This window comes from Lates calcarifer, linkage group LG10, assembly GCF_001640805.2.
Source record: "Lates calcarifer isolate ASB-BC8 linkage group LG10, TLL_Latcal_v3, whole genome shotgun sequence".
Classification (NCBI taxonomy): domain Eukaryota; kingdom Metazoa; phylum Chordata; class Actinopteri; family Centropomidae; genus Lates; species Lates calcarifer.
Window position 1 is genome coordinate 614027 of NC_066842.1, and position 22084 is coordinate 636110.

At 45.8% G+C, this 22084-nt stretch overlaps 3 protein-coding genes across 3 annotated transcripts; 2 read left to right on the forward strand and 1 right to left on the reverse strand.

Annotated features, from left to right (window-relative positions):
- Positions 1–232: 232 nt before the first annotated feature.
- cd59 (CD59 molecule (CD59 blood group)) lies at positions 233–5929 on the forward strand. Its single transcript, XM_018660256.2, has 5 exons — positions 233–608; positions 861–923; positions 2759–3102; positions 4411–4512; positions 5522–5929. Exons 3-5 carry the CDS (start codon positions 3048–3050, stop codon positions 5719–5721), a joined length of 357 nt encoding a protein of 118 aa, XP_018515772.1. The 5' UTR covers positions 233–608; positions 861–923; positions 2759–3047; the 3' UTR covers positions 5722–5929.
- Positions 5930–6196: 267 nt separating this feature from the next.
- kcnj11l (potassium inwardly rectifying channel subfamily J member 11, like) lies at positions 6197–9785 on the reverse strand. Its single transcript, XM_018660269.2, has 5 exons — positions 8881–9785; positions 8496–8735; positions 8152–8410; positions 7793–8020; positions 6197–7077 (listed from the first exon to the last, which is right to left on the reverse strand). Exons 1-5 carry the CDS (start codon positions 9112–9114, stop codon positions 6647–6649), a joined length of 1392 nt encoding a protein of 463 aa, XP_018515785.1. The 5' UTR covers positions 9115–9785; the 3' UTR covers positions 6197–6646.
- A 3035-nt stretch (positions 9786–12820) lies between these two features.
- On the forward strand, positions 12821–21221 carry zgc:171459 (uncharacterized). The gene is made up of 14 exons (XM_018704512.2): positions 12821–13486; positions 13584–13677; positions 13769–13856; positions 14720–15056; positions 15161–15254; positions 15360–15447; positions 15768–16008; positions 16175–16268; positions 16392–16479; positions 16939–17052; positions 17132–17258; positions 17545–17638; positions 17775–17862; positions 18011–21221. The coding sequence occupies exons 1-14, from the start codon at positions 13426–13428 to the stop codon at positions 18578–18580; spliced, it is 2178 nt and encodes a 725-aa protein (XP_018560028.1). The 5' UTR covers positions 12821–13425; the 3' UTR covers positions 18581–21221.
- Positions 21222–22084: the final 863 nt, after the last annotated feature.

Here is a 22084-nt window from a genome sequence, read left to right on the forward strand (position 1 = left end):
GGAGGCAGTGGTATTCCAGCAGTTGCTGGTTAAATCCCTGTTTTTATCAATGGAGTCTGGTAGTGATATATAGAGATGTTTCTGGCTGGGTCGGCGGGCAGAGGTTGGGGGGGAGGTGACCTCAGTTTATCCCACTTCTGCATCAAAACACAAACCACAGCTTCTCTCTTGAAGTCTCTGAGTGAAGAAGGAAGTGTCAGTTTCCGGGAGATGGAGCCTGAAAAGATTTTCATCAAAGAACAAAAAGTCTCCCGCCAAGTTTAACAGCCGCTCGGACTCAAGTCTGTAGAAAAGGGAGGAAGTCTGTCCAGTGCAGTGAACGGGTCAACGGGCAAAAACAAAGGAGGCCAGGAAGAGATCTGACCCCCGCTAACACAGAATATTTTCATGAAAGAGGAGGTGAAAACAGCCTCTGAGCAGTTCAGCAGTGATCTTCCTCTTTCCTCTTCTTCTTCTGCTGTCGCTGTATTAGAAAGTGGACGTTGGTGGTGAGACTGTGACCTCTTTGTTATTGAGGCTGAATGAGACCATCTTTGTCTGCAGGCGTCTGCTAACTGTTGTGAAGCATCAGAGTCTGCAGCTGCCTGGAGCCTGACATCGCCTGCTCAGTAAGACTTCACATATATCTGCACATCACACTGCTGCACTGTCCTCTCTGAAATCACACACACTTTATTAGGTACACACCTACACTGTTCCGATGTAAATTCTGCCTTCACAGAGTTTATAAAGCTCTGTTTTTCTTGACTTTGTTGAAACTGTGCATCATCATCAGGACAGGGAAGTGGCCTCTGAGTGTCTCTGACAAGATCTGATTCAATTACATTTGTTTAAGTGGTAAAAATCCTCTGTTTCCTCAGGAGATTTCTCCACAGGCTCAGACCAGTTCCCTGCTTTTAAAGTGAAGACATCGTCGATCAGACGTGAGTTAACGTTTAAAATTCAACCCATCACTTTGTACATGTCAGAATACACAGTATTACATGTTGTTTAAAGTAGAAAGGAAACTGGAAAATTCTTTTCTCAACAGCTTCATTGTTAAAAACATGAGAATCATCTGAACGGAGACTCTTTATGAACACGATAACATTAAAGCATAAAAAGAGGATTTTATAAAACTGACTGCATCACATTGTCTGTTAATATAATCATCAGTAAAATATTCACAGACAATGTGTTTGTTTTGCACCTGCAGAGAGTCCAGCTTTATGAACCAGGTTCTGGTTCTGTTCAGACTCTCACAGCTCCTGGTTCAGGTTCAGAGAAAGATCCTGGACTCTGGATGTAGACCTGGACTCTGGCCACTAGAGGTTGCCTAACAATAGAACCTAACCTAACTCTGACTACAGAGACTTCAGGGTCTGAACTCAGTCCTTCAGGTTTCTGCTGCTTCTCAGACTCTGTGTTCCTCCAAGGATCATCATCTCCATCCCTGACCACGAGCTGTCCTCAGTCCAGACTGTTCTGGTCTGTGGTTCAGAGCAGGAGTGTCTCTCTCTGATGAAGACTCGTGTCCTCTGAGAGCTGCTCCTCTCCTCACCCCTCTAACACCCTGACACCTGCTCTGTCTCACTCAGTAGGTTCAGGTCTTAGTTCAGGTCTTAGTTCAGGTCACATCCTGATGCAGAATTAGGGGAAAGGGGACGATAAATAAAGCATGGTGTCAGTGTCTGTCTTTAGTGGTGTGGTCAGATTAACCCTCCTCTGTTCCCAGTGTTTGGACAAAGTCCTGCTGCAGCTCCGCACAGCAGCTGGATGCAGACACAGACGTCGCTCTGTGTTCAGCAGCTGACCGTCCCGTCTGTCACAGCCTGGGACTGATACAGGACAAAACAAACGTCCAGCCGCACAGAAAACTCCTGTTTCTGTGTCGTCACAGTCGCAGTCTGTGGTTTTCTGCTGCGTTACACAAACGCAACCCCGAGTCTCTGCACTTTACTCTGCAACAGTTTACATTAGAGATTTTATTTACAGTCTGGAACAGCAGCTCCTCTTCAGTCCACACTTACCTCAGTTTACAGGTCATGTCTGTCTTTGTTTCCCTTCCTTTAAACCGTCCACATGCATGGTGTGGACACAGAATATGAGACGAATGACACCTACCACTGAGAACCATCCAGAATATTAATAAGCACAGTTTGCTTTTCAACAGTGCTGGATGAAAAATCTAAAATCTAAAAGAAGGAAGTGAGAGACAGAAGTTAAAGTGTTGAGGAGCTGAAGAACCCGAGTTAACCAGACTGGACCAGATTTAAAGGTTAGATTTTTCCGCCTCTGAGGCGTCTGAGCAACAAAAATACTCAAATACCAAACCAGCGCCGGTCTCACCCACGTCAGAGAGAGGAGGACGGACCGGGCCACCACAGACCTCTGCACCGGCACCAGACCAGAACCATTCATTAACACTGTAACACACACTCAGTGTCAGTTTATTAGGAACAAACTGAACATTATAACCTTCAAGTCAGTGTTCCTAATAAACAGAGAAATAAAAACAGTTCAAAGTGCTGATGTGGAATCTTCACGTCTGTCAGATGTTTAGGATCTACATATTTTCAGTTTTAAAATCACTTTACATGGACTTGAGGTTTAGTGACTTGACTCCAACTCTGCCTCATGCCTGGACTCCTGCTTCTTCTCACTGATGATACCTGCAGACTTGTACTGTGTATTTTCACACTCTGGTTTTACTGCTTTTACTGAAGTATCTGAGTAACTTTAATCCCAGAGTGTTTCCATGTGCTGATCTGTTTTATAGAGACCTTTAAACAGCAGCAACACCAACAGCGTACTACAGCCAAAACGCAGCCTCAGTGAGGCGGTGGCCAAGTGATTGTTGGAGGGGAGGAGGAGGAGGAGGACATTTGGCCAGACAGGGAGTCTTTGTGGTCCCACTGACAAAGAGCTGCTCTCAGTCGAACTGCCGTCCGTCTGCCTCGGGGGGGTCACGGTGAAACGAGATCGGACACCAGACGCAGCCGGACGCTCTGCTGCTCCGACCTGACGCCTTCTCCTGTCTGGTTTGGGTTCAGGTGAACTGTTGAGACATGAAGCGCTGCCTCGGACTGTTCCTGCTCGTTTGTTGTGGGATGCTTCATCTGGGTGAGTGGACATGTCACTGCACACAGCTCCACCCTGACAGGACCTGCAGTCATTTCATTAATTTAACCTCAGACATCCTCAAGTTTGTTTGTTCAGAGAGGAATTCATGGTAAAAAAGAAAGAAAGAAAGAAATACTTTAATATTAAAACATCATAATTATTGATACTTTCTTATAGAACCACTAATTCTGATTTAAGGACATATTAAAGAACTGAAGCTGTTTACGACCTTTAACTATCAAATATAACCTATAAAAACATTATTCAGCATTATTCAGCACTTATAATCAGAACTAACTGGTTTCTATCAGAATCTAATGCAGCTGTAATCTGATATCAGTGGTTATTAATGTCTCTGTTAACAGCTCTAACTGTAAAACATCTGGAATAATATCAAATGTTCAACAAATACATGAATAAACACTTCAAATGTAATCTGCTTACAACTACTTTCAAGTCTATTTAAAACCCTTTATTAAACACTGATATGATAATGAGGCCTTAGTGTGGAGGTGTGGAGTTAAAGTCAAGCTGATTTTAACCAGTAATATGTTCAGTGATCAACAGTTTTGATTGGTGCAAAAGAAAGATGGGCAAGTCCTATTGGTGGATGATAACAGGATGGGAGAGGCTCAATAATCAAATGTTTGAATGATGTGTTGTGAACTTTAAGCAGTTTGGGTTCAGAGCTCTTTGTGCAGATAAAGGATCTTTACTACGACCCCTCATCTTCAAGGCTTTTATTTAAATCAGACATAGATGGTAAAAATGATGCTGTTTAAGGAGCCCAGGTTACACATTATAGTTAGAGATCGGGAAGGTCAAACCTGCTATTTAATGACAGTTTGTAGAAAAGCTACAAAACTGAATGCATCTTAATTTTTTGTATTATACCATTTAAAAACATTACCTTATTTTTCTGTGCACATGATGTAATTAACACATATACACTGTAACTTTGATCTAAAGTTGACAAAAAGAACAAATTCAGATTAATCTTCAACGTGTTACATTACATGACTGGAACTAAATGAATGGAAGCTAAAATGTAGAAAGTCTGTCTCTGAAACACAAACAGTTCTGATGTGAAGTTTAATTTATTTGTAGAAAATGTGTTAAAAGATGCAAAAAGTGAAAAGGAAAGAGTTGAGAAAAGTAGAAACCAGATTTTACTGAGCAGTATCTCTGTAGTTTATATCACTGAATTTAAAGGTGAACTCATTGCTCAAAATAAAACTCAGTGAACTCTCAAAACAACTTACCATTTGTCTTTGATAATTGATTTAATCTCTTCTGTTTCTTCTTCAGGATCTGGACTTCGCTGCTACAAGTGTTCTGATTACACCGGACGCTGTCAGAACGTCCAGGAGTGCACGTACGAAGACTCCTGTATATCTCTGAGTGAGAGAGGTCAGTGTTAATAATATAAATAATAAGCTGAGTTTATGTGGGACATTTCGTACAGGAAATTCAGCTCAAAGTGTTTTTGTGTTCTGTTATATTATTATAAAAATATAATAATGAAATGAAGCAGCTTTTGAAGATCTTAGTGAGCATGAATAAGGTGATGGAGACTTTTTAGAATCTTATATACTGATAACAGGACTTTAAAATAAATTACAAAATAAAGTGGAAGCCAGTGAAGTCGGGCTAAAACTGGTGTGTTATTGTCCCTTTGTTTAGTTTGGCAGCAGAGTTTTGAATGGCTTGTTTTTTTGTGAGAGGCAGTAGAAAGTCCAGTAATCTGTTAGAGATGACGGTGAATTAGCCTTTCTGCATCTTTCTGGCTAAGAAAATCCAAAACCACTGCAATGTTTCTGTGTTGTGTCGTGTAAATACTGGTGAAGTCCGTCTTTATGCAGATGATTTGATACAATTAGTTTCAGATTCTGTTACTTGCTTTCAGTCCTCTGCAGAATACACTGAATAATCTTATAGCAGCTACTGTATAACCAGTATTTTTCGTATGAAATGAACGTGTGAAAGGACTTTCTGGAAGTGATGAACCTACAGAGCATTATCAGCTGATTCTGCAGCTCCACCATTTAGCAGAGCTGGGATCACTGAGTCAGGCTTTCTATAGAAGTGTAACTGATACTCTGAGGCCATTACGGGGCTGTTTTAATCATTTATCACTCTGCTCTGATATTGATCGCTGCACTTTGTAAGAAGTTGGTCTTCCTCTCTTGATAAGATGAGAACATAGGCACAAAAGCACTCCTCGTAGTGAGGACATTTCTTCATTATGAGGATGAAGAAATGTCTGAAACGACTGTGTGAAGATTAAGGCTTGGTTTTAAGGTTCAGGTAAGAGTAAAGTTTAGGATTAGGGTTCAGATGAGATATTTAGTTGTGATGGGTAAGGGTGTGGTTAGGCTTAGAAAATGCTTCATACCAACGAAGTGTTTCCTCTCTCCAGGTGGGAAGACCATCCGTCAGTGTATCAGATACACAGACTGCGATAACTCTCGTCTCACCCAGATGTTCCCGGCGATCTCCGGCTTCACCTACCGCTGCTGCAGCAGCAACCTGTGCAACTCCGGCAACGCCGTTACCACGGCAACGCCGGCCCTGGCCCTGGCGGGGTCGCTGCTGAGCGTCTGGTGGAGTTGGATCTGACGGATACATGTGGATGAATAACTGCAGTAGTTTAGTGTTTGAGGATCATTACTGATGCCTCGTAAAAGTTAACATGAACTAAACTGAGTGTTTGGTTGTAGTCAGGTCTGAGAGACACAGTAAATAAGAAAATGATTTTTTTCACCTTGTTTTGCTAATTTTATACTTTATATCAGTTTAACAGTAAATACAAACATGAAAAATCAAACGCTGTGTTATATTTTCGCAACAAATTCACATTCTGATTTCTTCCTGATGACACTGCACACTGCAACAACTCACATGCTAATTAACTGTAACTTTACTGGTTGGTGGACACACAGTAAGGTGATAAGTCCTAAGTTATTAATGATATTTTTGTGCTTACATGGACTTTGTGTCAGGGTCGGTTGTTTGCTGACCTTACTCCATTTCTAACAGCTAACATTAGCTACTGTTAAATACACAAACATCCTGGGACAAAATGAGACACAAATACAAAAAATAGATTTATTAAATAACACATTTAAGACAGAGACATTTCCTCTAAAGATTATTTTCCAATCTCAGAAAATCTACAGCAGATGTACCACGTTGAATATCATGTGCTATAACACTGGCCTTTATTTAACACCAGGTTTATATGACTTATATACAATATTAATAACATTTCTTATATATATCTATATAAACTGGGTTTATGTGACTGACTGAATTCAGAATAAAAAAGGAGGAGGACCCACGAGACAACAACAGGGAAAGTAAACAGTGAAATGTTCCATCAGTGTCAGCTGACTACAAACTAAATCTGAAGAGGTTTTTAGTCTGAAGTGTGTTCAAGTAAATAACTGAAGACTAAAAATGGAGCAGCTGCTCACAGCTGGACATTAAAACTAAAACAGTGCAGGAAGTCACATGGTGGTACATGTTGTTGTGTATATGAGTTTCAGTCGTTTATGTCTTCCAGTCCGTCTTCTTCGATCTGTCGTCCAATCACCTCCAGCTGCACCATCTTCTTCTGTCCTTTCTGCTCCACCTCCTTCTCTGGTTTCTCTGATTGGGCGTACCAGGGCTGAGGGGCGGAGCTGTCGCAGGCCCGGCCTCCTCTGCGGAAACCTCCTCTGCCGGCTCGGACCAACCCCCATCCCTGCGGCTGGGGCTCGGACACCCCCTCCTGGACTCCTCTGGTCTGGTCCAGCTCCTTGGCGCTGAGCGACGACATCCGGACGGGAACCGTGTTGCCGAACTTGGAGTAGTCGACGCAGTAACGACCGTCCTCTTCTGTAATGATGGAGACGAAGCGCCTCCCCCACAGGATCTCCTCGGGGGTGTAGGAGGTCCGGGCCTGCATGCTGATCCCTGTTGTCTCAACCACACCTGAAGAAAGAGAAAGGAAAAGACACTCTGATGCATTTATTTCACCTCATAATGAGCAATGAAACATTTATTGGAAAGTGTTTCAGCTGCATCACAAGCAGAACAACTTCTCATACATCAGCTCTGAGCTGAACTAAAACTGCAGCTGAAAGGATGAGAATTCCCCACAGTCCTCAGTAAAACACAATCTCATGAAGAGATTTCTCTTCCTGTGCTCGGCTAAAAGCATCAAAATGTGAGATCATTACTTGTTGGGTAGAGTTACCAGAAAATATCTGAAATTATATCAACATTTCAGCAATTTGGGTCAGTCTAAGGTCCAACGCCAAAAACAAGGAGCAAAGAGAAAGATTTCACTTCAGTGTGAAGTCATTCTGTATCAGCCAGTCTGCAGCCATGCTAACAGCTTGAATAATTCTGTAAGAGATAAATCAGGGCTCTTATTTTGGAATATTCTGACCCCTAATGGCCAAAATGGATGAATGCAGCTTTAAGTTCAAGGTCGTCTTGAACTTTTGTTCCTTATATTTTTTATTTATATATATTAAATGTGTGACCATAAAACGGTTTCATCTCATCTGTTATGGTTTCATTTACTGAAACTTCCAACTAGGAATTCAAAGTACAACTCTAATTTTTACGACCTATTCCTCCACTGTGACAGAGTGATGTCAGTGTGATATAACACTGATCCAGGTGCGTGGATCCTCCTGACCTTCCAGGATGACGATGATCTCCAGGTCCTCGGAGGCCAGAGACTGGGCGGAGAGCTCGTACAGAGGACTCCCTCTCTCCATGGTGTGGCTGATGATCAGAGGAGAAACCAGGAAGATGCCGTTACTCCTCAGGGGGTTCTCCACCTGGATGTCCAGCTGACACACCGGGATCACCTCGCCCTCCGCCGTCACAGTCCGCCGGATCACCTGGAGGGGAAACTGTTTAGCTTAGCTGAGCATAAAGACTGGAAACAGGGAAACAACAAGCAGACCTCCTGACACCTGGAGACCCTGAACCTATACCTGGTGAACCTGTCCAGCTGATGAAGACCACGAGAGACTCTACCTGCAGTTGGACAGGTGGCAGAGATGATCATGCTTTTCCTCAGGTCTCCGACTCTGAACATGAAGGTCGGCCGGCCGTTACGAGGAGCGATGACAGCGTTTCTGGAGAAGATGAGCGTCTCGGCTCGGCGGTTGGCCTGGGCCGTCTTCATGAAGACGCAGCCGAGCATCACGGCGTTGATGATGAGCCCCAAAATGTTCTGGATGATCAGCACAGTGATCGCCAGAGGACATTCCTCTGTCACCATCCTGCCACCAAAACCGATGGTCACCTGGAGAGGACGGGACCAGAGTCAACTAACAAAACATCAAACCACTGCGCCTGGATCAGTCACCGACACAAACAACAGCTCTCACCTGGACTTCAATGGAGAAGAGGAAGGCGGAGGTGAAGGAGTGGATGGCGGTGACACAGGGGATGGGGCCCGGCTCGCCGTTGGGGTCACGAGGCTCCAGGTCTCCGTGAGCGAAGGCCACAAGCCACCAGATCATGGCGAAGAGCATCCAGGAGCAGAGGAAGGCGGAGGTGAAGATGAGGAGCGAGTGCTGCCACTTCAGGTCCACCATGGTGGTGAAAACATCCTGCAGGAACCGACCCTGAAACACGCCGAGAAGATGAAGGTTAATTCACCTGGGGATGAGGGAACATATCCTGTTTTCACTTTTACAGTTTCAGGTTTCTCTCAGTGTCCTGCTGCCATTTTCCAAATCAGCTGAAACCAGGTCGTCCTGATCTGTTTACCTGCTCCCTGATGTTCTTGTGGGCCACGTTACAAGATCCGGTCTTGGTGATGAAGCGGGCTCTCTGAGACCTGAAGCGGCTGCGGTTCGGCTGGTTCTGGTCTTCAGCCAGGCGGGTCAGCAGGAAGCCGTCCGGCAGGAGGCCCTTCCTGGCCAACATGATGCTGCTGCTCAGACACTGAGAACATGAAGGTTGTAGTTTAATGTACAAACTGAGGCTGTGAACGTCAGTCATGATCCACAGACTCTGAAATGAATTAGTCACATTTTAAAACCTGATGCATATTTTTTTGACCTTATATATTTATTTGAGATCTTTGACCGGGTGGTACGGTGGTGCAGTCGACTGTTTCTGTGTGGATGTTTTCTCATGCAGGTCAGTTGGTGACTCTGACTCTGCTCAAAGGATAAGTGTTCCTGCTGATGGAGGTATTAGAGTAAACAACAATACTGAAAGTACGTGAAAGTAGCTTGTCCTGCTGCCACACCATTAACACGCTGCCTCCATGTTAATGCATCAGTATTAATAATTAAATAACAGGGTATTTTGATACTGATAGGAGACATTCAGCCACTGAGTTACTGATAAAACCTCTACTTTACTTTTACTCTTGGTTTCCAGCATATTTGATTTATTTTTTATATTTTCTGCCTGTTTCCGTCACTGTTCGTGTTTACAGCTGAAAAACACTGAGTGAAAAATCAGAAATAAATGAGGGAGTAAACCGAAGTCTTTCTAAATGGATTTATATTTTACAGTGTGTGTGCCTGAGTCATTACAGTATTATTGTGTCTATATTTGTTGAGTTTGTATCGTCAGAAACAAAATAAATGATGTATTTTTAAGGATATGAAGGACAGAAACATTAAAGGAATATTAAAGCTATGTTATTGGGGTTTAATTATGACAGTACAGCTTCTCTGGTCGCTGAGTTAATATTAGATCATTTCTATAGAGACACAGATCTGCTGTTAATAATTTCACATCTATAAATTCACATTAAAACCACAGAGACGATCAGCTGCTCGTTTTTCTGTTTAATATCTGATCAGAGCGGATCATCCTAACATTCACTCTATCAGCGGATAAACGTCCATTTAAACACAGGTGATGAACACAGGTGATGAACACATGGATGTTACCTGATGATGAAACACGAACAAAGATCTCAGATTCCTCTCTGATTCTTTTATTTATGTCGACGTGAGAAACGACACGGACTCCATCGTTTCCCCATCAGGACCTTCATAAACACCAAGACCACGACCTGAGTCAAGTCCGGAATCAGCACAAGGTAAAGCTTCCGTATAGCGGTTTCAAAATAAAAGTCCACCACATGGCGTTTATAAAAAGACAGAGGTCGTGCTCAGTGCAGCAGGAAAAGAGGAGGAGAAACATAACCCTTTAATAAATAAGAGTGCGTTTACTGTGAGCTGTGTGGTTCTGCGACAGAATTTTAAAAATCTGTTAGTTTCATGGACTTTTACTCTGAAATCAGATTGCAGCTGTTTCCGGTTCTGTGTGACCTGAATGTGTAGAACTTGTTGTGCTCGGTGGCTTCGTGCTGCAGGATGCTGAGCAGCTTCACCCTGCAGAGGCTTCCTGCTGCCTGCAGGGGGCGACAGAGGAGAGTTTACACCTGCTGAAAACACCGAGCAACAGATCAGTCAGCTGCAGGTCTAAAACAGGTCAGATAAAAATAACAACAGATAGTATCATATCTGTGGAGAGGAAGTCATGGCTTTAGGGCTTTAAGTATTTTGATAATTTCACAGGGCCAGTCTCTTTTTTCTTTTTTATTGTCTGTATGTTTTCCTAAAGGTTTAATCTTCTCTTAGGTTTTAACTTAACAATAATTTTAGATTAATAACTATCACAGACCATTTACCTTTGTCTTTTTTCCCAAGTCTTTTCTTTTTAGTATTTTTAGATGCAGTTCTGAGTTCTGCCTGTAGGGGGCTGCAAAGCTCCGCCAGTGAGTCTCTGCTGCCGGAAACAGACACACGAAGAAGAAGAGGATTGTTTCGATGCAGGATCTGAAACATGGCGAACACCTACAGAAGTAAAGTCATTTAAATTCATGTTCAGACGTTAATGAGAACAGATGTTAAAGGAAGATGTTTGTGTCTCAGATTCAACATGTTGACAGTGAACAGCAGGTTTATCAGCGTCTCTGTCCAGGACAGCTCGTTATGATCAGCACCTGCTCCACGTGCTGGTTAATGTCAGAGGAAATCCAGGCACCTGTAACACTGGACAGGTTAAAGTCAGTCAGTGAGATGCTGCAGAGGCATTTATCAGGTTTACACAAACACCACCAGGAGAAGAGAAGAAGAACAGAGGGTGAGGTGTCATACAGGTGAGGTGTCAGACAGGTGAGGTGTCATACAGGTGAGGTGTCAGACAGGTGAGGTGTCAGACAGGTGATGATGACTCTGTCTCCACAGTGACGGACAGAGACATCAGGCTGATGATTCAGCTTCGTGCTAAAAACGCCGCCATCTTCACTGGACGGAGGAATTCTGCCATGAGAGGCTGGAGGTCATTCTGCTCGTTATCCACCATCACATCGTTAACAAGAATGTAATGAATTAATAATCCTCAGATCTTGGGACAATCTGGATAAATGAAAGAAAAAAAGAGAACGTGAGGCAGATTAACCTTCAAGTTACGGAGTCTTGACGTGAGCTCTCGTCCTCACTGTAATCAGACCTCTGGTCTCTGCTGCAGGGCCATCAGGAAGGAGATGGGGCTCCAGGGGACGATGTCGGCAGCTGAAGAAGAAATAGGACAATCTGAAAGAAAGGTACAGGGTCAGTCTGGTTTCATTTTAACTCAGGACGTCACTGCACCAAACAAAGTGAGGACCTTTTGTTTGTTTGGGGTGGCTGTGGACGGAGATCAGGCCGAGGAGACGAGGATCAGGCCGAGGAGACGACAGAGAAAGAGGTCGTACTTCAGGTCCAAGTTCTATCAGAGGCTGATGACTGCAGACCTGGACTCAGAGCAGCTGCAGACCAGACAGAGGCTGGTTTCTTTGTTCCAGAGGCTCGTTGAGAAGCTCCTGAGCTCTGGTTGTCTCTGTTCATAAAAACCTTTAAGGTGTAAAACCTCCCTCTTGGATCAGGGGTCCTCACCTCAAACAAACCTCCTCCTCATCACCAGTGGTTCAGTGACTTAAACTCAGTCAGTTTGAGCCTGTATTTCCTCACATGTAGTCAGAGTGTGTGATCACCAGCAGCTGAACTCTGTGATCGGTGTTTCACTGTGAGACTGAGGGAAAGTTAAAAACAGGAGGATTCTGAATGAAGCTTTGAACTTTATTCTGAAAGGACAAACCTGTTCGCTGTGACTTATCTAACTCCTCCATTAAACCATTAAAACACATCAGTGTTGCTCAGGGCGACGTGTTCCTTCATCACTGTCAACAAACACACCTTTCCTGCTGACACAAACACTAACTACAGCATCAAATGTGGATTCATCCACCGCTGAAAATAGTCCCTAATAAATACTTTATATATTTGTTTTGTTTTACTGCGACTTTTTAAAAAATTAAACCAAACTTAAATGTGGAAAAATGTTACTGAATGAAGTATTTTTACAGCTGGTACTTTAAAAACATGAAGGTGAAAGTACTTGTGTACTTTTACCTAGGATCATATTGTTGTATTGGTACTTTTACTCGAATAAATTATCTGTATACTCAATAACAAAGCAGTAAATAGGATTACTCTGTTGTACAAGTAACTGCTCAGTTCTGTGTTTGACTTTTTAAAAAGAAAGATCTATTGGCAACTATTCTGATAATCATTTAATCGATTAGGTCAAACAGTTGATGGTTCCAGCTTCTCAAATGTGAGAATTTGCTTTTTCTTGTCCAAAAAAATAATCGATCAATCAGAAAAAACAACCGTCGGTTTAGTCGATAATAGAAATAATCTTAAATTGCAGGTTTCTCATTAAATATTTTTTGTTTTATTTACGTCACCCCGCCCTCGCGAGGTGCAGGTCACGTGACTGAGGGCAGGCCCGGGCGGAGTTATCGAGCGCACCCTCCCCTCTGAGCAGAGGAAACGGGGATGCAGGCTAGCTCCGGTAACGGTAACGGTTTTATTTAACCGTTTTATTTTCTCCCGCATAAATGACCGTTAGCCCGCTGACGTCAGAAGCAGCCGAAGCCGACGGGAGCCGGTTGTCGCCGAGTGGCGGGAAGCCCCGTGTCCGCGTCGCTGTGTTGTTTAGGTTAGCCGACCGTGCTAGCTCTCGCTGCCTGCTTCTTTTAACGGTTCACCAGGAGTTTATCCTCGGAGGACACCGACCACCACCGCCCGGTCAGAGCCGCGGTAAACCTCCACCGGCACCGCCTCTCCTGATGGACGGAGGGGCGCCGCTGTGAGGGGGAACAAAGCGGGAGAAGCTGCGGATGTAGTTAGCATCAGGCCTGAATACCAACACACTTCCACCCCTCCCTCCCTGCCTCCCCCCTCCGTCCGTCCCCCGCCCCCCCTCGCTGCCTCCGGACGACGGACCCGCTCCTCTCCCATGATCACGATGGAGTCCGGCCTCAACCCGCTGCCTCAGTTCCCGGAGAACTCCTATAAGAGTAAGTGATGAGCTTCGTACCTGTGGGCTGTCATGTACAGGTGAGCTGCTGACCTGTCAGTGTTGGTGACCTTTGACCCCTGCTCCTGCTCCTGCAGTGACTGAGGAGGACGTGAAGAGGCTGATTGAGTTCAGGGCGTCCAACGAGGCTCTGTTCACTGGGAAGAGGAACTCAGCCAAGATCGCATGGAGGTATGAACCTGGCTTTGACCTTTAACCCCTCCTCCACAGGTGTGGGTGAGTCTCCCTCCCAGCTCACCTGCCTGTCCTCCCTCTCCCTCAGCACCATCCTGAAGGGTCTGGGTCTGGAGGGGAAGCTGACCGCCGACCAGATCGCCAAGAAGTGGGACAACCTGCGGACAAAGTACAAGGTAACGCATCAGAGACGACACGTCCAGGTGAAACACAGGTGTGTTGAGCTGAGAGCTCTGTCCTCAGACAAACACCTGAGCCACAGGAGAACAGGTACAGCAGCATGTGGTGAGGACAGAGACCGCTGGATCACATCTGGATTTTACCATCAAAGGTTGATGTTGGTGTTTTGAAGTTCACCGTGTCTCTGGAGAATGTTTTTATTCTGGCACAGAGTAAATCTGTGTTTCCAGATTTACAGCTGCTGATAACATCTGGATTTTAATTATTAAATCAACATGAATCATCTGCAAGAAGCTCTGCTGTCACCTGACAGTAAAACACTGTTCAGGTGTGTGACAGTTTCACTGTTTTTATTTGTCAGATCTGGAAAATGTCAATGAAAGTTTCTTTTACTTTATCTTAAATAATTGTTAATGAGCTTTTTGGCGTCTGCAGGTCTTGAAAAATCTTTGCATTTAATTCAAGGTTTTAAAAACATTCTCAGAAGTTCTTGAATATTTTTCTGTCCTGCTGTCAGGAGACGTTCTCCTCCTCTAAACAGTCTGACTAATAAGAATCATTGATAAATGAGAGGTTCATGGTCGTAGTCAGTAATTGTAGCTTTATGTCCCCACTGGTTTTCCATCGTTCTTTGAGCAATACAACAGTGAGAAGGATGTTATTCTGTTCTGTGTGGGATTAAATGGCTTTGGTGGTTCATGCTTAAAAAACCCAGATTTTCTCTGTAAATAAATCTTGGTTTAAACAGCATTTAAAGAAGAATTATTCTGTGAATTCTCAGATCTTAAAAACACAGAGACAGTGTGTCACTTACCTGTGTCAGCCTGCAGGTGTCAGTAAACCTCCTGGTCTCTTCCAGGACCTGAAGCAGCCGTACCAGGGCCAGGACAACCTGGGGGGCGTGGTGGAGTCGTGGCCTTGGTTCCACATCATGGACGAAGCGATGCAGGGTCGTCTCTACAACAGCAACCTGGTGCTGAGCCCGGACACCGCCGCCAACGCCGGTCACCGCAGCAACAGCCAACCCAACCAGAACCAGGAGAACACGGACATCCTGGAGTTCCTCATCAAGACGGAGATGGAGGACACGGTGTCGGCGGAGACGGCGGAGGACGACGGGACGGTTCATGCCGAGGCTCCTCCTGCTGAGGGAGTCCCGATGGGCTGGAGGAGGATGAGCGAGTGCTCCTATAAAAGTAGGTACATCCTCCTCATTAACCTTTAATGGATCAGTCATTTCTCTCTGCTGCTGCTGGATCCTGGATCCTGGTCCTCTAAAACCCGGTCCTCTCGTTCATAGTGACTGAACCTGAAACAGAACGAATGATCAAACTCCGAGCTGCGAACGAGGCACTCTTCACCGGCAGGAAACACTCGGCCAAACCGGCCTGGAGGTGAGTGAAGCTCCAGACCAGGTCCAGACCACTTTCCTTTACAGGACTGAATCTTGAAGGTCTGGTTTAAGGTCTGATTTCTAAATCTGTTTCTCTGTCTCTCAGAGCCATTCTGTATGAACTGGGTCTTCAGGGGAAGCTGACCACAGATCAGTTAGCCAAGAAGTGGGACAACCTGAAGAGGAGATATAAGGTAGGTCCGACCACCTCCAGCTCCAGAGACCACCTGTCCACGACCTGCTGTGACATCACTGCTCTGTCCATTGACTCATCACTGCAGCTCAGTTCTTTACTCCTGTAAGAGAAGTAATACAACAGTATAAAAACACTCATTACAAGTAAAAGTTGTAATGAGATCGAAGAGCAGGAGAGTTTCTTCCTTCAGGTTAAAACAGGTAATGAATCAGTGTGGTCCCTGTGAGTGGTTGGAGCAGGACCTGGAGTCGGTGTTGGTGTCGGCAGCAGGATAAGGTCCCTCTGTGGACGATCTGTAGAGTTCTCTGTCTCCACCAGGAGCTGAAGTTTCCCGCCCGAGGCGTGGAGACGAACCCCAGCTCCTGGCCCTGGTTCTACCGGATGAACGACGCCATGGAGGGACGCTTTGCTGGCGCCGCGCCCATCCTCACGCCCATCGTGGAGGACGAGGACGAGGACTGTGAGCCGCTGTCGCCGACGCCCAAGAAACGAGCTCGCCGAAGCCGAGGGGGGATGGCCGAGTTCCTGACAGGAGTCGGAGATGGATCTGCTGGTCGATAACGAGGACAAGAACGGGTCCACGGCTCTGGGAGAGCTGCACCGAATGGCTGAGTTCACCTACAAACGTAACGCCATCAGGGCTTTTCCTTTTTTTTTTTTACGACTCATCCATCTCTTAAAAAACCTGTCTGATCACTGACGTCCTGTGTTCGTCCTCTTTGCAGTGACAGAAGACGACACGAGGCGACTGATCGAGTTACGAGCTGCCAACGAGTCTCTGTTCACCGGGAGGAGAAACACTGCGAAACCAGCCTGGAGGTGAAGCAGATTCTGCTGCCAGAGATAAAAGAATCACAGTGACAGGAATAATCTGGACTGAAATTATCAGGATGTCACATATTTTTCTGTGAGACAAGTTGATTCGAGTTGTTCTGTCCACAGGGGAATAGTGAAGGAGATGGGTCTGACAGGGAAGATCACACCTGACCAGGTTGCTAAGAAGTGGGACAACCTGAAGACTAAATTCAAGGTGCATCAGAGTCAAATTCACAGTGAACAGTCTCAGCTGTTTTAATCTGTTTGACCTGAGTGGACAAAGTTTAGATGGTTTATGAAGATAATACTGAGGTTTCTGAGTGAGTAGGAAATGATCAGAACCTCAGATTTATCTGAGCTCAGCTGCAGAACATTTGAAGTAATCCAGTTGTTAATGTTTGCAGTGCAAGTGTAGATATTAGTGTTTAAGGTACAGGTGAGCATGTTAGGAAATGTCTTTGATCTATGGCAGAAAACAGGCTGCTACAGAAAGTGTGTTTTTCCTCAGTGAAGAAATGATCCAACAACAATCCTCTGAAACTAAGCTGAACCAACAGGAAGTAAAACAACAAAGATCTGTGGCCTCTTAAAGGCAGCGAGTCAAAGCAGCACATGAACAAACACAACTGAGATCCTCCTCCCTGATCTCCCTCCTGTCTCCACTCGTCCACAGGACCTGAAGTTTCCTCCCCGGGGGATGGAGAACCAGACGAACCCGGCCTCGTGGCCCTGGTTCCAGCTGATGAGCGACGCTCTGGAGGGTCGTCTAGCGGGGAAAGCTCCCAGAGTGACGCCCGTCTGGACCAACGAGGAGGACGGCGTCTTCGGCTCGTCCACGCCCCCGGACAGAGACTGTCTGATGGCAGGAGAGGAGCAGCGTGTCGGAGCTGGAGAGCATGGTGGGGGGGGACAACGCCGAGGCCGATGGGAACGTCACCTACATCGACGCCAGCGGAGAGGAGTGTTCGACGCCCTCTGACCTCTCGTATAAAAGTAAGACCAGTTCCTCTGGGTCACTCAGCAACACTGCTCGTTAACGACGTCTTAAAACTAATCGTTCACAGGACAGAGCTCACGTCATCTGTCACATCAGTGTATGTTTCAGAGAATCGTCATGTGAGTCGATGCAGCGTCACACTCTAATTCACACCAACAGAACACTGAAGTTTGTCCAACGCTGCTGCAGTTTCTAACTACGATCACAGCTGTGAAGAAGCAGCTCTGTCTTTATAGTCTGGTTGAGTCTTCATGTCTCTCATCACCTGTGTGTCCATCGCAGTGACGGACCAGGACACCAGGAGGATGATTAAACTCCGAGCTGCTAACGAAGCCTTGTTCACCGGGAGGAGGAACGCTGCCAAAGCTGCCTGGAAGTAAGAAACTGGTTCTTCAGTCCATGAAGGTTTTACAGCAGCTGAGGAGACGTCAGACTCTGAGTCTCCCTCTCCTCTCCTCTCTCTCTCTCTCCCCCTCCCTCTCCCTCCCCCTCTCTCCCTCTCTCCCTCTCAGAGCCATCCTGAAGGAGCTGGGGCTGCAGGGGAAAGTCTCGACCTACCAGATGGCAAAGAAATGGGACAATCTGAAGAGGAGATACAAGGTAACTGATACATCTCATGTTCAGTGTCGGTCCGTCTCTCAACACCTTCCCCCTCTGTCTGTGGCTCTCAGCTCATTGGTTCCTACTGAAGGTGTCACAGTTTTTAAAAAAGGAGGAAACAGTTCACTCTCCTCCCTCTCCTCCTCAGGACCTGAAGTATCCTCCTGTAGGGATGGAGAGCGTAGCGGATGGCGCCTCCTCCTGGCCGTGGTTCCACCTGATGAACGAAGCGATGGAGGGCCGGCTGGCGAGCAGCGCCCCCCTCCTCACCCCCGTCACCCAGGACGACGACCAGCACCCTGACCCCGCCCCCAGACACAGGCCCCGCCCCGCCCCTCCTCCGCCCGCCTCCTCCTCCTCAGACTACGGGCAGGAGGCGTTCGGCGACGGCGCGGATCAGAACCAGCGGAGCTCGGAGGCATGCGACGGGCCGCTGGGAGGACTGGAGCGGGAGTGGGAGATGGTGGAGAGGGAGCGGGCGGCGCTGGAGAGGGAGAGGGAGATGGTGGAGAGAGACAGGGCGGCGGTGGAGAGGGAGCGGGCGGCGGTGCAGGCGGAGAGGCTGTGGTTGGAGAGGGAGCGGGCGGCGGTGGAGCGGGACAGAGCCATGGTGGAGCAGGAGCGGGCGGCGCTGGGCAGAGAGAGGGAGGTGCTGGACCAGAGAGCCCTGATGCTGAACTCTGTCGGACACTCCGGACACCTCAACGCCCTCATGTAGGCCGTCAGGCTCTGGGGGCGTAGACGTCCCTGTAGAGACGGTGGAGGGCGGGGGGGTCTGGACCCTCCTGAGTCGAGGACCTCGACAGGCCTGGTTCACCACTGTGGAGAGCCACGTTTGGACCGTGGCTGCTGGTCTTCCACACGGAGCTGGTGACAGGACCGAGAACTGGGTCACTGGTCCTGGAGATGTTACACCACCCGGGGGGGTCGGCCATTTTAACAGGAGGGCTGCACAGCTCATAGATGAACTGTCAGAGACGTTCTGGTCTGATCCTGATGATCAGCATCAGGCTGAATCATCAGTGGAGGTGAATTAACCAGGTGCAGCAGAGTGAAGGTGTTTTCCATACAGGTCATTTGCACATCAGCTGTTGTTTCTGTTTCACACAGAATGTGAATATTACACAGAGACAAATAAAGAAGTGTCTGAGACTGTCTGAGGCTCTGGGTCAAAGGATCCTGGTAGTCGGTCTCTGCAGGACCTCAAACTGTCCCACCACCATCCTAAGTTCTGTCCTGACCGGCTGTGGTGGAGCGTGGGCGAGTATTTAACTTTCTTTATTAAATCAGCTGCTGCTGCTCTGACAGTAACTGATGACTCAGCTGTTTGTGTCTCTGGTTCCAGCAGAGTGAGACGTCGTCTCTGTAGTGAGGTGACCTACACTCACTACTGCACCTGAACGCATCCAGAGCACTGATGATGCCTTCACTGCCACGCCTGTAGATTAATGAGCCGTTCTGTTGTCAGGTCGTAGGTTTGGATTCAGATTGTTCCTGCAGTCAGAGCTGAGACAGAGACACAGCTGATTTGAATGTGACGTTAGCTCCTGGTGTATTTCCATATGTAAAACTGTTGCAGCTGAGCCTGGATCAGACGTCTGTGGGTGGAGGTCCAGTCAGATTAAACAGGTCAGATTGGAGATCAGCTGTCTGACAGGGAGGACTGATCGACATCAGATAAACACCGGTGAGTAACTCCGACGCCTCAGTCCTCACCAGGTCAGATAAGAAGAATAAGAGCTTTCGCTCTGAGAGCAGCTGCTGCTCATTCAGGGCTTTTCTCTGTCGAGGATTAAAACAAAAAAATCCTGTTGAGATTATTTTAACAGATATTCTGACATGAGTCAGGATTTTCTCCTCCTGTGATCTCAGAATATTTCAGTTAGTTGTTGAGCTTCCAGTCGTTTCAGGCTGAAGATCAAACTTTGGAGCAAAATATCACCAACAGACAAAACCAGCAGAGTCACTGATGATGAAAGAATCATTCGTTTAACTAAAACTGCACCAGTGTTAGTGTCTATAGAGGAGAAGATGATAATACACAGTCAGTAAAACAACACGTCCTTATAAATCACTTTATTGATTATTGGTTGTTAGAACTGTGCAGCTCTGCCTGTTGAGGAACTCTGATGTTTTATTCGACTCTGGAGGTGTTAACACCAGTGTCACAGTAACATGTAGACTAACTCATCTGGGACGTCGACCACCAAGGACTGAAGATTAAAACTCTGTTTCCCACACAGGATTTATTTACCTGCTGATGTTTGAAAATCACTTCCTGAAAAATATTCAGTCTGCTGCATCATGAACAGTTTATCATGTTTAACACGTTCCTGTCACTGATATGAACCCAGAGACATGACGTCTGATTTCTATTTTCTCTTCTGTCATTTTCAGGAGATAGTAATGAGAATAATATTTAAAGTGTAGTACAGAACTTTTGTGTTTTAGGCTCTGATTTAAAAACTAACTGATCCACACCTGAGGAACCAGATCCACCTGAACCTGAGCCTGAGCCTGAACCTGCAGGTCTAAGTTCTGTTAAAGGAGTTTTTATGTTGCAGAGACAGAATATTTTTGTGTTAATCAGGTTAATTGATAATGAAAACAGTCGTCAGCTGCAGCGACTTTCAGCTCCGTCTCTCAGTCTTCAGCAGTGGATGGAGATTTAAAATAAGCTTCATGATGATAACTGAGCCATCGCCTCCATCCAGTGATGAAGACCAGGAGATATGGTTGAAAGTTCTCTGAAGCTTCTCAGATCTGAAGATTTCCTGCTTCTCTGTTTTACATTAAACTAAATCTCTCTCTGAAACTGTGGCGGACGCTGGTTGATATTTTTTAAAATCTGAATGATTAACGGAGGAAATAATCAGCAGATTGATCAATAATCACGAGCTGCAGCCCTAAATAAACTTCTCCTGTGGGAAACACTGAGTTTTGTTTGCGGTCCTGAAGATGGACGCGCTCTCCTCATCTTTAAGCCTTCACAGACTTTGGCTGATCGCCTCTGATTCGGAAGCACAGATGCTTCTCTTTGAGTTCTGCTGGAAGCCTTAAGAACCGAGACTCTGAGCTGTTCATTAACTCTTCCCTGTGAATGCAATAACTGTCCTCGTGTCCTCCAGACAAACTCTGAATGTGTCTAAAAAACATCCGATCTGTTGGTTTGCAGCATCCGTGTGAAACGTTCTGTCATTTGGAATCAGCAGTATTTACATTATGTTGTTGCTAAACAGAGATGATTGTCTGCAGACTGGTCTTTAACCAAAGTTCATCTGTTTGTTTGTAAGATTTTTCATGAAGGACCTGATGACATGTTCATGTTGTAGCCTTCAATAAATGGACCAGAACCACTACCTGCTGTCTCACATGAAGAACTGACGAGTGTGATCAGGTTGAAGCTAGTTACTGTCCACAAATCTGTGTTACTGTGAGACTCTCAGTGGTGGAAGAAGTAATCAGATACTTTACTGAAGTAAAAGTACCACACAGTAACACACACACACTGACAGATGGAGGCAGTGGTATTCCAGTTCTGCTCAGTAAAATCCCTGTTTCTGTCAATGGAGTCTGGTGCTGATATATATTGATGTCTGTGGTTAAACTAAAAGGAATCCTGTCATCATGTTGTCAGACACTGAGAAGAACAGTCTGAGTCTGTCAGAGGTAAAAACAAGAACTTTAGTGGACGGGTTCTGATGCTGGATTACACTGCAGCAGCTGTTGGTGGTAGCTGGTGCAGATTTATTTTTGTCGCAGACAAACACTGGAAACTGGTCCAATCAGCAGAAGTATGTGGTCCAGGCCGTCTGACCATCTTTTCCTGTCTTTATGTAAATATTAGATTGGACTGTGGCCTTGTGGCTGCAGGGCACACCCTGAATTCAGATCTGTGCTTTCACATACTGATAAACACCTGTTGGACCAGTTTCTCTCTTTGTTCCATTAAACAATGATCAGCTGCTTCAACGATTTTCACACACACAAACTCTGTTTGTTCAAACCACAGATTAATTTGTGCTGCTTCTTAACTTCAGCTCCACTACGTTTCAGATTAAACTAAATTTAATCATCAAAGAAATTACGACCTGTTATTTTAGGTTAATATGAAACTGAAGACCTGAAGAGTGAAAGTTAGAACATTGATTATCTTGTAATGATGGCGTCTGTCAGTTGTTGGAAAACAAGCAAGTGTAAAGATCTTTTTGACAAGGAAGAA